At 36.9% G+C, this 15,571-nt stretch overlaps 1 protein-coding gene across 1 annotated transcript in view; it reads right to left on the reverse strand.

The window, feature by feature from the left end:
* Window positions 1–14,969, reverse strand: part of CCDC30 (coiled-coil domain containing 30) — a 155,231-nt gene extending 140,262 nt beyond the window's left edge. The window contains exons 1-5 of the mRNA XM_044668758.1: window positions 14,894–14,969; window positions 10,685–10,867; window positions 7,502–7,622; window positions 6,137–6,330; window positions 5,651–5,716 (exon numbers count right to left, since the gene is read on the reverse strand). Coding sequence (XP_044524693.1) covers window positions 5,651–5,716; window positions 6,137–6,330; window positions 7,502–7,622; window positions 10,685–10,867; window positions 14,894–14,911 — 582 coding nt within the window. The 5' untranslated portion in view covers window positions 14,912–14,969. The remainder of the gene's footprint in view (window positions 1–5,650; window positions 5,717–6,136; window positions 6,331–7,501; window positions 7,623–10,684; window positions 10,868–14,893) is intronic.
* Between the last annotated feature and the right edge of the window lie 602 nt (window positions 14,970–15,571).

The raw sequence follows: 15,571 nt of genomic DNA on the forward strand, positions 1-15,571 counted from the left end.
GGGTGTTGGTACTTACTGTTAAAAATGTCTGAATCCTCCTTGTAGGAAGGCACAGTTTTTAATTGTATTGCTATATTCCCATAACCTAATATAATACTTTATCTATTGCAGGTGCTAAATAGTTTGTTGAATGAAGCACAGGATGTGGTGGCTTTGATATGATTATGTGAATGCTACAAACAAACACCATACTAATAGACGAGGATGGTGATAGTCACAAAACAGAACTTAAGTAATGTACAGAATCTGATCTATAATTGGAAAGGTGATTTGTAGAAAAATATTACTTCAGACAATTTTTCTACTTTAATATTGGACTCTGCCATTCAGTTTATGAAATATCCCTACAATCTTAGAATAGTTCATAATCCCCATCTTCCAAAAACTGAATAATGAGATGGAAGTTTCTCTCAGTAACTTTCTCTTGTTTCTAGACCTTCATATAGGACAAAGAATAGGTCTTGTCCATTGTCTAGGGATTACATCAGAAGAGGCTATTCATCAGACTACAGAAGTACCAACTCAAGAAGGGTGATACGGAATTCTTAAAGCACATACTGGTTCAACAGAGAAGGAATAGGCTCAAGTAAGGTGAAGACCATACTACAGTTAGGAACTCTTGCATCTCTACATTGCCAGAAGGCCAACAAAGGTTCCTAAGTTTCCTGGGGCACAATTTACAAGTTCATTCCCAGGTGTTCATGTCTGATAATGCTTTTAACCAACCTGCTCATACTTCTAAGTATTCCATTGGACACTGAAAGTAAATGCTATATTCAATGAGTTCATGAAATGTTTTCCTTTGTCTTCATCTTAGTTTACCTAGTTGTTAACAAGCAATTCATAGCAGAGAAGGCATCCATACTGTAGAAGTCATCCTCTCAGATGCACAGCAGTATTGTTATGAGTACTTCTTTCAAAAGATGTCTTCAGTGGAAAAATTATGTGATAAGAGAAAAATCAATCAATTATCAAGCATGAGAATGGCACACAGAACTGCTGATGGCTAAGTCACTTTCAAGTGACAGAAACTTAATGGAGATCAACACTCTTTATCACCCACCAAACACTCATATCTAGAGCACTTTTAAATTGCTCAACCAAAATCAAGTTTGCTGACACTGTTTTAGCAGATTTAGTCTCATAACCTTCTATAACACAAAGCCATGAAAGAAATCAGCAGATGCACTACTGCAGAAACCAGAGTACCAACACCTAGCAGATCAGCCACCTCAGAAGGAGCCTTGCCTTGCCTTGCCTTGTCTTTCCTTGCCTGATGCTACGCCATCCCTGGTAATCATGAAAATCCCTAGGCAAGGACAAAGGTAATGGTCTCAGAGAACGAGGAAGCTAAAGTTGAGGGAAACAAGACAAGACTAATCTAAAGTCAGTATCCAAAGGGGTACAAAGCAAAATATAAGCTCTTTGAGTATATGGACTGTGTTTAAAATTATCATCTCTGTATCTATCCTAGCACAATGTCTTGTACAAAGTAGTCTTTTAATAAATGTTTGTTGAATTAAATTTAATTGGGAAACATCAATAGACAAGGGACTAAGAGAGGAGCCAGAGCCAAAAAATTCTGCCAAAATTTAGGAAGCCAAAATGCAAGAAGTACAATGGAACTGATATATTGTCTGAACTTATATTGCTTTCTGGAAGCTAAGGCTTTTTTTTATTCTGGAGGCGTGAGTGCTCTACTCCAAACTGGCCATGATGCCCTGTGTAAAGAGTGAATCAAACTCTCTTTGTCTATCAATCAGCAACTTTTAAGTTAATCAGTCAAAAACTTAAGTACCTTTACTTAGTACCTTACCAGTCACTAAGTATGAGAGTTCACAAGTCACTTGCTAGCTAAAGTGGGTGACAAGTCCAGAGGCCACTGTCCACCCCCTGCACAGTGTTAGGCAAATTGAAAGACTAAGATTGGTTTCCATAAAGTAGGGGAGTGACAGGAAGTGATGTCGAGATAATTGCTTTAAAAAGGCCAACTCGAGGTTTCAGGGAGAATCTCTCTGTTGGTGAGCTGGACTGGAAAAAGAGACTCTTTCCCTGGATCCTGCATCAGCTTGTGGTAGTGATTGGAGTTTCTTCCTTGGTTCTTTGGTGAGGAGACCCTCTCTGCTCATTGGCGCTTTGGTGGGACACTCTCTTCAGCATCAGTTCTGGTGGGACACTCTTCAGTGCGAGTTCTGGTGAGATTCTTGGCAGTCTTAGCCTTGCGTGTACTGAAGGTTCTTGGTGGATTCTTCAGTGCCTCCTGGTTCTTTTGATTTCAGCTTCCTAATTAGGACTTTGGATTCTGGTGAGATTCACTTTCAGATTCACATTTGCAATCTAGAGACATTGGGATTAAACTTAGGGTATTTGTAGCTAGGCAGTACTTTCTGTCTCTATCTACATTTTTCCACTTTCACTCTTTCCACCTCTTTGTAAATAAAGCTGCTAAAAGTAATTTTGACTTAAGCTGTAATGTTTTAAAATCTGTGACCACAATATTACTTTAGAATTCTCATATTTAGCATAAAACCTAAATTTAAATTCTTACACCTATGTGGTCCTGAGTAAGTCCTATAATTTCATGGTAAGTCAGCAAAAGCAACTCTTGCTTAGGTCCATACTTCTGAAAACTGCAAACTATAACTACTTGGTCTTAGCCAGACCTACGAGATCAAATCAGTAAGTAGCAGGTACAAGACATCTGACTGTAAAGATTCATATCTTCCTCTATCAAAGATCTTCCAACCTCACTGAAGTTAGCTACTCACCTGTTTCATTCATTTTTGGCTCCAAAACCTTCACTCCAATGAAGGTCCCAGTTTCTCCCATACTTCTGGATTATTCTGGTCACTACCCTATAAGTAATATTCACATTTCCACAGTATATCATTCTACTTCAATAAATGGTTTGCTAGGGGGCAGCTGAGTAGCTCAGTGGATTGAGAGCCAGGCCTAGAGACGGGAGGTCCTAGGTTCAAATCTGGCCTCAGACACTTCCTAGCTGTGTGGCCCTGGGCAAGTCATTTGACCCCCAATGCCTAGCCCTTACCACTCTTCTGCCTTGGAACCAATACACAGTATTGATTCCAAGACAGAAGGTAAGGGTTAAAAGCAAACAAACAAACAAACAAATAAATAAATAAATGGATGGTTTGCTGATCATATTTGTATGTAGTATCTCAAGCACAATATATCATATCACCAAAATGATTGGTTTATCCTACTGCCCAAGACTAAATTCTTTTCACCTCAAATCCTTTATATAAATACTATGAATGCAGCACCCAGTTTTTTTCCATGCTCAGACCTTGAAGGCAGCCCATGCCGACTTACAGTGTAGTAGGTAACCACAGCTACAAATCATTGGTGATCCACATCTGGTATGCCCAACAAGAAAGAATCACCTCGCTGTCAAAACTATTCCCCTTTCATGAGTGAGGTTTTGGCAGTAAAAGATTGCTCTACTGCAAATATGAATAATATGGAAATAAGTTTTGAACAATGATACATCATGTATCACCCAGTGAAATTGCTTCTCTTTTGGGGGGGGGGGAGGGAAAGAGAAGTGGGAAAAATCATGAATCATGTAACCATGGAAAAATATTCTAAATAAATAAATTTAAAAAAACTATTCCCCTTTCCCCATCCTGGCAAGATGTTGATCTTTCCCTGCCCACTCCCATACTCATCACTTCTGGAAAGAACTCAGAGTCCCTGCTGTAGTCCAACTCTCCAGCCAATTCACTCCTTCCTAATGGGTGTGAGCCAACACTCTTCCTCATTCCAACCTCTCCTATTGGACATAGCTGCTTACTACATTCAGAAGAGTGGGGAGTAACCAGCTCCAGTCCTGGTAAGACTGAGGAGGCCTTATCATATACCCTGCTATCCTGCTCTAAATATCATCTAGTCTTACTACCACCATGCCTTCCATGCATGCATTGCCATTTGACCTTCCAAGGCATCCTATGGACCCTTGAGCCTTGCATTCTTGCAGCTGTGTTCTGAAGACCTCTAGACCCTTGCATCCACCTTGAAGTTAAACCCTCCTATATGTGTTATATCCCCTAATTAGAATGAGCACAGAAACTTTAAAAATTTTTATCCCTGAAACTTAGCACAGCATTTGGCACATCGATAGCATTACTAAATCTTTCTCTCTTTCTTTTCATGTCAAAGGTTGAGTGTGGCTAGTTACCCAATACATATATACATACACACACACACACACATATATATGTATATATATATATCCAGGAAACTGGACCTTTCTAATCCACATAGTGATCCCTTTCACCTATTTACTAGATTACCTGCCTTAACCCATTTTCCATTAGTCTCTGCTGCTGCACATTCAGTTAAAACCTGACTTATGTCTACCAAACTTCACCCACCTCCAATAATCCTAGATAGATAAGAATAATGTAACAGCCAGAGACATCTTGAAATCAAAGAGCAGGACTGTCTCAGTAATTTGGTGGATTCTGAGCCCACCAAACACAGGAATCTTTAAAAACATTAGCTTTTAGTAACGAGTATTCACCTAAGCTGACAGAAGCCTTTCACCATAAAGTCATGACCTTGAGATCTCCATAAATATTATAAGAGGAAATATCCACACCCACAGCTTTATTGTGTTCAGCTAAGCTGGGAGGTTGTGGGAGGATAATGACAGTTACAAAGCACTAAGGTTTGCAAAGCACTGCACTAACATTGTCTCTTTGAATCCTCACAACAAACCTAGTAAATAAGTGCTGTTTTTCTCCCCATTTTACAGCTGAAGAAACTAAGCCTCATGGAGGTTAAATGACTCACCCTGAGCCACACAGCTAGCTAATGCTTAAAGCAGATTCCTCACTACAAATTTTTCTACACCCCACTGCCTCCCATTGGGGCAGAAAGATGGCCAGCAGGAAATTGCTATCAAATTGAGCTAATTCTATGCATAAAGAACACTGCCACTATTCAAAATTCTGTGCTCTTCTTCCAGGATGTTCCTAATTCTACTTGATTGGAACCTCTACTTCAGCACCAGCTCTGGATCTACTGTTCCTGAACCCAGACTATGTTTTTTAGTCCAGCTCCTGAGCCTGTTTCTTTGTGGCTTCTTGTCTTTTAACCTTTGACTGGCTTGCTGCTGTTCATTTGGGCACTCTTATTTAACTATATTCACACTCCATATCCCCACAACTTTCTCTCTCTTTTCAGTCTCTAGATGAGGCTTCCACTCCCCATAAAAGAATAGGACACAAGAAACTCATTCACCAAAAATTGTTCCAAATGAGTTTTTTGGCTGTTTCAAAAAAATTAAATCTATCCCTCCAAGGATGAAGACCTATGATCAACAAGGATATTAAAGAGATATGCCACAAACTTTGAGGCCAATTCCCAACTAGTAGTTCCAAAATATTTTAAGTAACAGTAAAATCATTGGAACAAATGCAAAGTCTTACAGATGGACTACTTTGTAAAGGATAATACTTTAAAAAAAAAGGATAATATTCATTCAGATATAAAATGTGGTCAGTTTTTAAGAATCATTCATTATTAGTTTATAGGCAGATTTTGAATGTTTCATCTACTATAAAGTAAAAGATAATTTAGAATTGTCATCTTGAAATTGAAGAAAAAAACTATAAAAACTCTTTACCTTGTTTGGGGTTTCTTTTGGCCACTGCAAATATTCCTGTTGTTTTTGAAGATCATCTTCTAATGTCTGAATAAAGAAATCAATGGTGGTGATATTCTAGATATTGTTGATGCATTATAAAGATAGAAAAGTACAATTTTTGTCTGAATGCACAATTTAAACCTTGACAAATCAGGATTCTTAGTTCATATTCTAATTTTTGATAGTTAAAATTGCTTTCTCAGTTAATGAGCAAGGAATACAAAATAATTGTAATATTAACCAAAATTTAATTACAAGGATCATTTTTCTATAATAAAAAATTATATGAAACATTTCAAAAACCATCAAAACCTTAAAAATTTTTTTTCATTAATTGTTCTTTTCTATTGACATGGCTAATTGAGAAATTAGCCTATATTTTTAATCGGGTGAGGTGGGGGAGAGGAGAGCATTGATTTTTAATCATTAATTTATTTTTTAGGTTCAAAGTTAATTCTAGCATACCTTAAGATGAATTTCCTGAAGGCCATTACCCACAGAGTTATATGAATTTAACTTGGGATCAGCCAGTTCCAGCTTCTCCAAAAGGGTTGTTCTCTCTACCAATAAATAAGCAATCTGTTCACTAGGACTGCTCTGAGCAATTTCTGATAAGCCCTCCTGATCCAACATTTCTTCAATCTCTTTTAGCTGGACCTCTGGGAGGAGTAAATTGCAAAAATAAAAGCATTTCAGAATTGGAAAATTTATAAATTTCAAAATCTCATAACATCTTATCCTTGTTCAAGGTGATTAGACTATACAATGCTTAGATAATTAGGCAAGAGAATCTTTAAAAAGCAGCACAGCTATCCTCCAGGCTCCCAGCTCCCCATTCCCAGTCCCATTTCTTATACTTTTTAGAACAAAAAGTGGAACAAAAGATCCCCAAAAGAAGTGTGGTCATTGATTGCTCTCATAGTCTGTGTCCTGGTCTTTACCCAAGAAGGGCCTCTGTAGCCTCAAGCACTAGTATTCTTCTTGATTCTGCAACCAGTTCTTTACTAGATTTTTCTTAATGAGACAAGTAACCTATTCAAAATATCCTTTTGGTAATTACAGATTCAACATGCAACTAATTCAGCTTCCTAGGTCTAGGTAATCTCCCACTTAAGTTGCTCAGACCAAGATCTTGTTGACTATTCTCTATTTCCCCATAATACCCTTCAGACAACTCTAGAGACCAGCCCAACTCAGCTCTAGTGACCAGTTTGGGTCTTTGCCCTTTATTTACCTTATTAAATATCACAAAAATATTAATCATTGTATACAAATACTACATTTATAAGATTCATGCCCTTATTACTGGAATTAGCTGATATTTATATATTCGTTTTAAGGTTTGTAAAACATTATATATACATAGTCTCTTTTGTTCTCACAATGGCCCTGTGGGCTATATATTCTGGTTGTTATTGTCCCTTTTTAGAGGTGAGGCAATTGCAGTCTTAGAGATGCTAAATAACTTGCTCATAGTCATTTATTTATTCAACAAGCAATTATAAATCCCTACTACATATAAGGCACTTTACAAAGCACCAATGATATAAAGAAAACAACAACAAAATAATCTTTGCCCTTCAAGAGTAGTCTATAACTCTTCAACATTCAAGAATATCTACTGAGTATTCAGACTTGGAAGCACACTGATGAGCTAAGGAGATCCCCAAAACCTCTGAGTACTGAAGCAGTCTGACCAGGTACAAATCACAAATTTGTGCAGTTCTACCACATTTTAATCTTCATGATTATATTTCATTTAAAGTAACCTCTTCTATACTCTTCCATGTAATCAAAACAAACTTCTGAAAAGTTTCAAATAAAAATTACCCTGTTGGAGCTGCAGTTCTTTAAATTCAAGTTGAAGTTGTTCACTTTCTTTTTCAAAATCATGATTTAAGGCTTCTCTTTCTTCTGTTAAATGACGGACATGATTCACATAATTTTCCACCTAAAACAGAAGCAGCAGCCGCCATTGAATACATCTCTAAAACATTTTAAAACCAAAATAAATCAGCCAAATAAGCTGCAGAAAGGAATTTTGATAACAATTGTTTCTCAAAGCAAGTAGCACTTCAAATACTTTACAAATCTGTTATTTCACACTCCATACTTTGGTGGATGTCTTCGTTAACTAGAATATAAAAAAAAATCATCACCACTAAGTGAACAGCTTTTAAGTGATGAGCCTCACTCAAATTGGTTATTAGGTTGGTTCTCAGTTAACAAAGTCTTTTGTTGAACCAAGACCATCTTTCAGAGCATCACAACTAAGGTTGGAAGATATATTAGTGGGCATGTTTGAATTTAATAGAGGGGGAGAATGAGCTTTAGGGAAGGAGGTTTGGTTACTTTCCTATGATTACATAGCTAATATGTACCTTAACTCAGGTATTCTCAACTCTAACTCCAATACTCTATCCACCAGGCAACTCTTCAGCTCATGCTTCATGAGCAAAGCTTTCAAGAGCCTAAGGTGGCTTCTACAACTCTATTTCAGTGGAGGTGATAATGATTCTATGTAGCATCCTATGAAGTGTTTTCATAGAATCAGAATTTGAGACTTGGAAGGGATTTTGGCAGCTCATCTCTGAAAAAGAATCTCTATTACAACATTCATTATCCATCATCTCATTTGAGTTTCACAATTCATCTGATATGCCTAGTGTAATTTTTTTATTTGTGATAACCCTGCATCAGTGGGTAGGGCTTTCCAGGTACAAAAATAGTTCTTCTGACTTGGGAACATGAAAGATTCCAGCTAAGGTTTCAGGGGTGAGTAGCACCCAGAGACCAGTGTAGCAGTTGAATAGGATTAGTGTTCCGGATCTGATTCTTAGTGTGGTATGAACAGAAGTAATTATCTAGTAGAGTCTGAGCTCAAGAAGATATAGCTCCCATCCCATGAAAAAAAGAAATGGCAACACAGGTAAAGTACTAACGATCAATTTGAAAGTCAAAAGCAATTTTAAGAAAGCTAGCCAATTCGTAAGGAAAGAAACAAGCACTTATTAAGTGTTATGAACCAGGCACTGTGCTAAGCACTTTACAAACATTCTCATTTGATTTTTCACAATAACCTTGGGAAGTAGGTGCTATTCTTATCCTAATTTTACAGTTGAGAAAACTGAGTCAGACAGTGGTTAAGTAACTTGTCCAAAGTCACACAGCTAGTAATTGTCTGAGACCAGATCTGAACTCTGGTATTCTTGACTCCAGGCCCAGCATTTTATCCACTGCACTACCTAGATATCTCAACAAATATTAGATCTAAGAGCTCTAAGAATTCATTGCTGCCTGATCTGAAAATTCTAATTACAAGTGAGTCAGCAGAGGCATCCATTTATACTGAGAATGTGTGGCCATATTAAATACACTGCAACTATACTATAAGTTAGTTATGATGACAAGTCTATTTCTGGAGTCTTTCCCAGTTGGGCAAGGTTGCAATGGTAGAATTCTCTGACCAACTCTAAGTTATGCAGGTTACATATAGGATCATTTACCACAATCAGAAAAATATTGGGACATATTAGATATATATTCTAGGTACTATATGGGGGAACTATAAAAAATGGTATTCATCCATAAGACTAGTAGGGTAAGATGATAGGGTAAAGAGTTATGTTGTCTTTTTTTTTTTTTAAACCCTTACCTTCCGTCTTAAGAGTCAATATTGTGTATTGGCTCCAAAGCATTAGAGTGGTAAGGGTAGGCAATGGGGGTCAAATGACTTGCCCAATATCACACAGCTGGAAAGTGTCTGAGGCTGGATTTGAACCTAGGACCTCCAGTCTCTAGGCCTGGCTCTCAATCCACTGAACTACCCAGTTGCCCCCAATGTTGTCTTTTTAAGAACAGGCCAACTGCCATGTAGACCACCTGGGCAAAACCTTTCCTGAGTTTGGACTCCAGTGGCATAGCCTTTAAGAACCAAGGATCACCTCCATACCACTCTGCTATCTGGGGAGAGATTTCAGGTGGCTCACCAGACTTTGTTCTTGATTTGCAAGTCCTGGGCCAAGTGCCACCAATCGGCCTCACTTTTATGTAGCCTTAATCACTGAAAGAGTAGTTTATAGATCAGATACTGACATCTATCCTTAGACTGGGGCAATATTCAAAGGAGGGATGGACTTCTTTACAGTGAGAACAGTGGAAAGGGCAGAGTCAAGACTCTCAGAAGCATGATCAGAGATAGTATTAGCAGAAATACTAGACAATCAAATGCCTTCTCCTCCTGATTTCTTTGTCCTTACAATATTTCTTGAATATATCTCCTCCTCTTTACTGTCTTTGCCTCCACCTTAATGCAGGCTCATGCGACCACCTGCCTGATTATTGTAATAATCTCCTAACAAGACTTTCTGCCTCTACCTCATCCTTCACACTGCTGTGAAACTTATCTTTAACCATGAATTGGATCATGATATTCAATCTGATTGTCTAAATATGGGAGACAGTCCAACCTTCAAAGTAATAATGTCTATAAAAAATGAAATTTTAAAATATGGACTCTCCTTTGTGGTTTCTGGTTAATGTTAACTACTGAAGAAATGGGTCATTTCAGGGCAGGTAGGTGGTTCAGTGGCTAGACAGCTAGGCTTGGAGATGAGAAGTCCTAAATTCAAATCTGACCTCAGACACTTCCTGCCTGTGTGACCCTGGGCAAGTCACTTAACTCTAATTGCCTAGCCCTTACTGTTCTCCTTAGACTGATACCTAGTATCGATTCTAAGCCAGAAAGTAAGAATTTTTTTAAAAAATAGAACATTTCAAGTGTGCTTCACAATATAAATCCTACTAAAATAATAATATATTTCTTGAAACTACTATGAAGTTTATTTGTGACAGCAGAGAAGTACTTTGCAAACAGAATCCTACTTGGAAGCTGTTATTTTTAAAAATGGAGAAGATAAAAGTTTAAATAAATTACAAACAAACATAGGAAAATAGCTCATGGAAAACAGTAAGGCTATGAAAGAATAATTCTGTACTACTACTTTTTCTTACTTCTTTCATTTCTTCTATGTGTTTTACCCTGAGTTCTTCCAGGTCTCTAGAAGCAGTTCTCAGTCTATCCTCGCTATGTTGGAATAAACACCAGACATAACAAAGCTGTTCTTCTGTGGTAGCAAGGGAATCAATTCCTTCTCTCTCAAGATAATGAAGTATGTCTTCTAACCGAACATTTTCCTTGGGAGAGGAAAGTAATAGCACAAATAAGATTTTTAAGTTATGGTAATTTGAGCTACAGGAAATCTTGAATATATATGGCCCATAATGTGGCATTTGTTCAACTTCTGGATTGTTAAATGTTCATAAAGACCATTTCCTAACCTTTACTTAATTAGTTATAAAGATCACTGGAATTCATTCCCCCTCTAAATGTCAACAGCTATTGATAAGCAGCAGTTGAATATTGAGCTATATAATGCCAAATAAGCTGAATGTTGAGATCATGTTACACATAATTGATTCTAATGGCTTCAATTATCACATAATCAATATGTCCAACTCGGAACCATACTAAATAAGTATCTGAAAATACTCCAATAACTCTTTCTGCAGGGTAAATTTACATTGTCCTAAGACTGTAACTTCCCTCCTCCCTGGCCAATATTCCCCTATATGTATACTCTTCTCTATGTAAGGATTAAAAATACACATCTATTAGAATGTAAACTTACCAAGGACAGGTTTGGATTACTATTGTTGTTTTTTGGGAGGAAGGAATATTTATATCCTAGAACAGTATCTAGCACACAATAAGCATTTAAATGATTTTTTCATTTATTCATTCACATATTGTTAATTGCAATCAAAGGGTTTATTCGGCCTTGATCTCTAAGATTCCTTTTGAATAGAAATTTATGGGCCTCAATTTTTTGTTCCTGCTAATAAATAAATGAATGAATCAAATTTTGGAGTATCTATGTGCAAGATATTATTCTAGAAATGCAATATGATGTAACCAACTAGAAGGTAAGAGTTTTCTACCTTCTCTCATTCCTATACCTCTCATTCCACCCCAATTACTGTCATACAATTATACCACTCTTTACTAACAAAATGCCAACTTTACATAAATTATGATGACTTTCTAAATCATTCTATTCTGTCTAATGCTTATACAGAAGGTTCTACCAATTTTTTTTTTTAAGTTGTGGAAGGACAACACTATAACATGGCCCTTTGCCTAAGTAGGCAAATAACTATCAGTGCCCACACCAGCCTTCCAAGGTACCATTTTAAACTAATCTTCCATTATTTTCTTCTGTTTTGAGTAATCAGTCCTTAGTAATTTTAGGGTTGAGTTTTCACCTCAACTGAATTGTAAACTCCTCAAGAACAGGGACAGTGAGGAGTTTTTATTTCTGAGAGGTAAAACCTTTTTTTCTCCTTCCCCTACTCCAAGTGAAAATATTCAACAGATCCATTTAAAAAATGTGAAACACATAATACATGCTGATAACACTATTTCAGGTGTTCAGGGAGATAAAACAGTATAGATAAAACAATTCCTGTCCACTCCGGGCCTTATATGAAAGCATACCGAATTTAATAGAATTGATACATTCTAGCCAAGTTTTTAATAAGATAGATTTTTGTAGAATGAATTCAATCTTCCAACTAAAATTAGAAAAATGCTTCTAAAAATTTTGTATCAAGGTAGCATCACTTATACTTATGGATGTAGCAAGTAACCAAGAAATATGGGGGGGGGAAGAATTTTCCAATAAAATATTAGAAATAATCATAAAGTAATTATTATATAATATTAAAATATCTCATGAAAAAAGAATGGAAACTCTCTAGGCGGGTTTTTGTGTTGGACACAATAGCAACTTAAAACCCAAATAAGATAGTGGGCACTTAGTGGTGTTTTTTTTAAATTAAAATTAAAACATACTACTGAACTAAAAACTTTCTCCCCTTCCCCAGAACTCCCTCCCCTGCATCCTCTTTCTAGGCCCAGCTCCTCCATGGAGCTTTCCCTGAGCCTTCTTTCTATTTCTTCATGCAGTAATTTATTTTTAAGAATATGCTTCATCTCCTTGATTAGACAAATCTCCTTAAAGACAGGGGCTATTTTTTATTTGATGTTTTGTTTTCCCACATCTGAGAAGCACAGAAGCTCTGTGGACAGAGACCTGGCCTCAAAGTCAGGAAGACCTGGTTTCTTATTCCACCTGTGATACAAATTGTTATGTGACTTTAGGCAAATCACAACTTTTGAATGTCCCAGATAACTCTCTAAGACATTGATCCATATGGGAGAATCACCCCACCCAGAGGTCCTTACATCAGTAAAATCATTGATTTCTTCAAAATAAATAAAAATTTCCACAAAGTGGGAAAAAAATAGCACAAAGTCTTGCCCATTGTAAATGCTTAATATTTAGTCATTGAATTGAGAAGTAAACTAACATAAGATTGAAATTCCCCATATGTAGTTTCTACATAGCAAAGAACATTTGTACATGCTTTCTATATAGCAGATACTAAATGAATGCTAATTAACTAACCTCCCCTGAAAAGAAAGACCCTAAAATAATTATAAATCAGATAGGCTAGTTTTCTGTATGTATGAGAATAACAAAGGTTAAAAAAGCAACTGTACTTCAAACTTCAGTGAGGTAAGCCAGGGTTACACCTCATTATACAACATTTCTCCTAACTAAGTGAAAACCAAAGTTCAAGAGAAAGAGAATATGCTGCCCAGTACTACACAGTGGTCAAAGAAGAAACAAATACTGTAATAGCATGTCCTGGGGGCTCAACCAAGGACCAAAATCATCACAGTTTTCACAGACCCTGGGGTCATAGATTTACTGAGAGTAGTCCCTTTAAAGGTCATCCCATCCACTGTCTCCCCAGTTTACAGACAAGAAAATTAAGGACCAAAGAGGTTAAATGACTTTGCTCAAGAGGCCAAACTAAAAGTGGCAAAAGTGGGATATAAAACCACTTTTTCTTACTTGGAATCAGGCCTTCTTTCTACTCCACTGACACAGACAAATATATAATTCAAAACTTACACAAACAAATTCTATTAGAATGTGAGCTTTTTGAGAGGAGGGACTCTGTGGATTTTCCATTTGTATTTTGTATCTCCAATTCTTAGTATGGTGGTTGGCACACATGAAGCATTTAATAAATGTTTTAGAACTCATTCATTTATTCTGTTTTTATTCAGAATTCAAAACTCTTACATACTCTAGCTTCTTCAGTTTGTAATGATTAGCATTTTATCTGTAAACTGTAAAAGCAGGAAAGTTTCCTGCTCTAATCTAAGATTAGGAAAAGGAAGCTGGATAAGCCAATATTTTAGTTTTTTCATGTAATTCTGAAATTCAACATGACTTCATAGGTATCTTTTTTGATTGATTCTGAAAACTAAAATAATCAACTTATCAATTTTCTGAAAACGAAAGAACTAGAACAAATAATTGCTTTTAAATGTATTACCAAAAAATGATGGCTTTGGTCTGTGAAGATTACATATAAAGGTTCTAACAAACTACAGGGATGTACTTCTTTGTAGAAAAAAATTAGAGATTTCCTAACTAGTCAAATCCACTGAATTCAGTTACTTACCACTCTTACCAAGAAAGACCTGGCCTACATTTATTAGAGCTCTCCTGCCCCAGAGAGATACATTTTCTGATATTCCTCCCACTAGTTTCTCTTGGTTCACTGAAAGTAGTGTTAGTCTTTAAAAGTAAACATGAAATTTCATAATTACTAAATACAGGCATTATCCTTTAGTTTCAATTCTCATTTAGGTAATTCTGAATCCAGTTTAAAGCTAGAATGTTTTTGATTATGAAAATAGCATTCAAGATTAACACCCCAGGGGGCAGCTGGGTAGCTCAGTGGAGTGAGAGTCAGGCCTAGAGACAGGAGGTCCTAGGTTCAAACCCGGCCTCAGACACTTCCCAGCTGTGTGACCCTGGGCAAGTCACTTGACCCCCATTGCCCACCCTTACCAATCTTCCACCTATGAGACAATACACTGAAGTACAAGGGTTTAAAAAAAAATTAGAAAAAAAAATGAAAAAAAAAAAAGATTAACACCCCAATAAGCTACCCTGTATAACCAATTCATAAAGGAGTAAACTTAATTCTTAATACAAGCACTAAATAACAGGAAAATGCAGTTGGTTTTCTATATTTTTCTAATACATTTTGACTTGATATAATAATGTTTGTATTTACCAACATGGACTTCTCCATTTTAGTTTCTAGTTTACCCAACACAGCATCACCGTTATAGTGCAGAGTAATAGAGAGACTGTTCCAAATTATCCTGGGTATATGAAATGGGAAATAACTCGCTACCCACAACATGGCAGCAGGAAAGCCGAATGAGACAGTCTATGAGTTTTAGTGGTTGGAGCTCTATTAATGAACATTGAAAGTGAACTATGGACTGGAAGAGGTTAAAAAAAAGGGGGGGGGGACAATAAGATGGATAATAAGGCTGGAAAAGAAATCACAAGATTACAGAATAATCTAGATCTATTGCTGGAAGGAGCCTCAGAAGCCAGCTAGTTGAAGTCTTTCATTTTACAGATGGGGAAACTAATCCAGGAAAGTTCAACAGGGAGAAAAAAAAAAAGATGAAGTGGGGAGTAGGGAACTGAGAAAAGGGTGGATTAGGGAAATTAATAAAGACAAAAGATATCAAAACTAAACAATTTTGTAGGGGCAAATTCAAGGCCCGGAAAATTCAGGCTAGGTGGCTTCTAGGGCCAAGTGCACGAAGTGGCCACGGGTCTCTTGATTGCCATCCAGCAGTGGGGCAAGAAACTAGGACCCCAAAGAACCTCCCTTTCCTCGGTTTCGGCCACCCATCTCCGCGGGGTGTTACCAAGGGAGGTCCCGGTTCCCTCA

Source organism: Gracilinanus agilis, chromosome 3 (assembly GCF_016433145.1).
Source record: "Gracilinanus agilis isolate LMUSP501 chromosome 3, AgileGrace, whole genome shotgun sequence".
In the NCBI taxonomy this organism is placed as follows: domain Eukaryota; kingdom Metazoa; phylum Chordata; class Mammalia; order Didelphimorphia; family Didelphidae; genus Gracilinanus; species Gracilinanus agilis.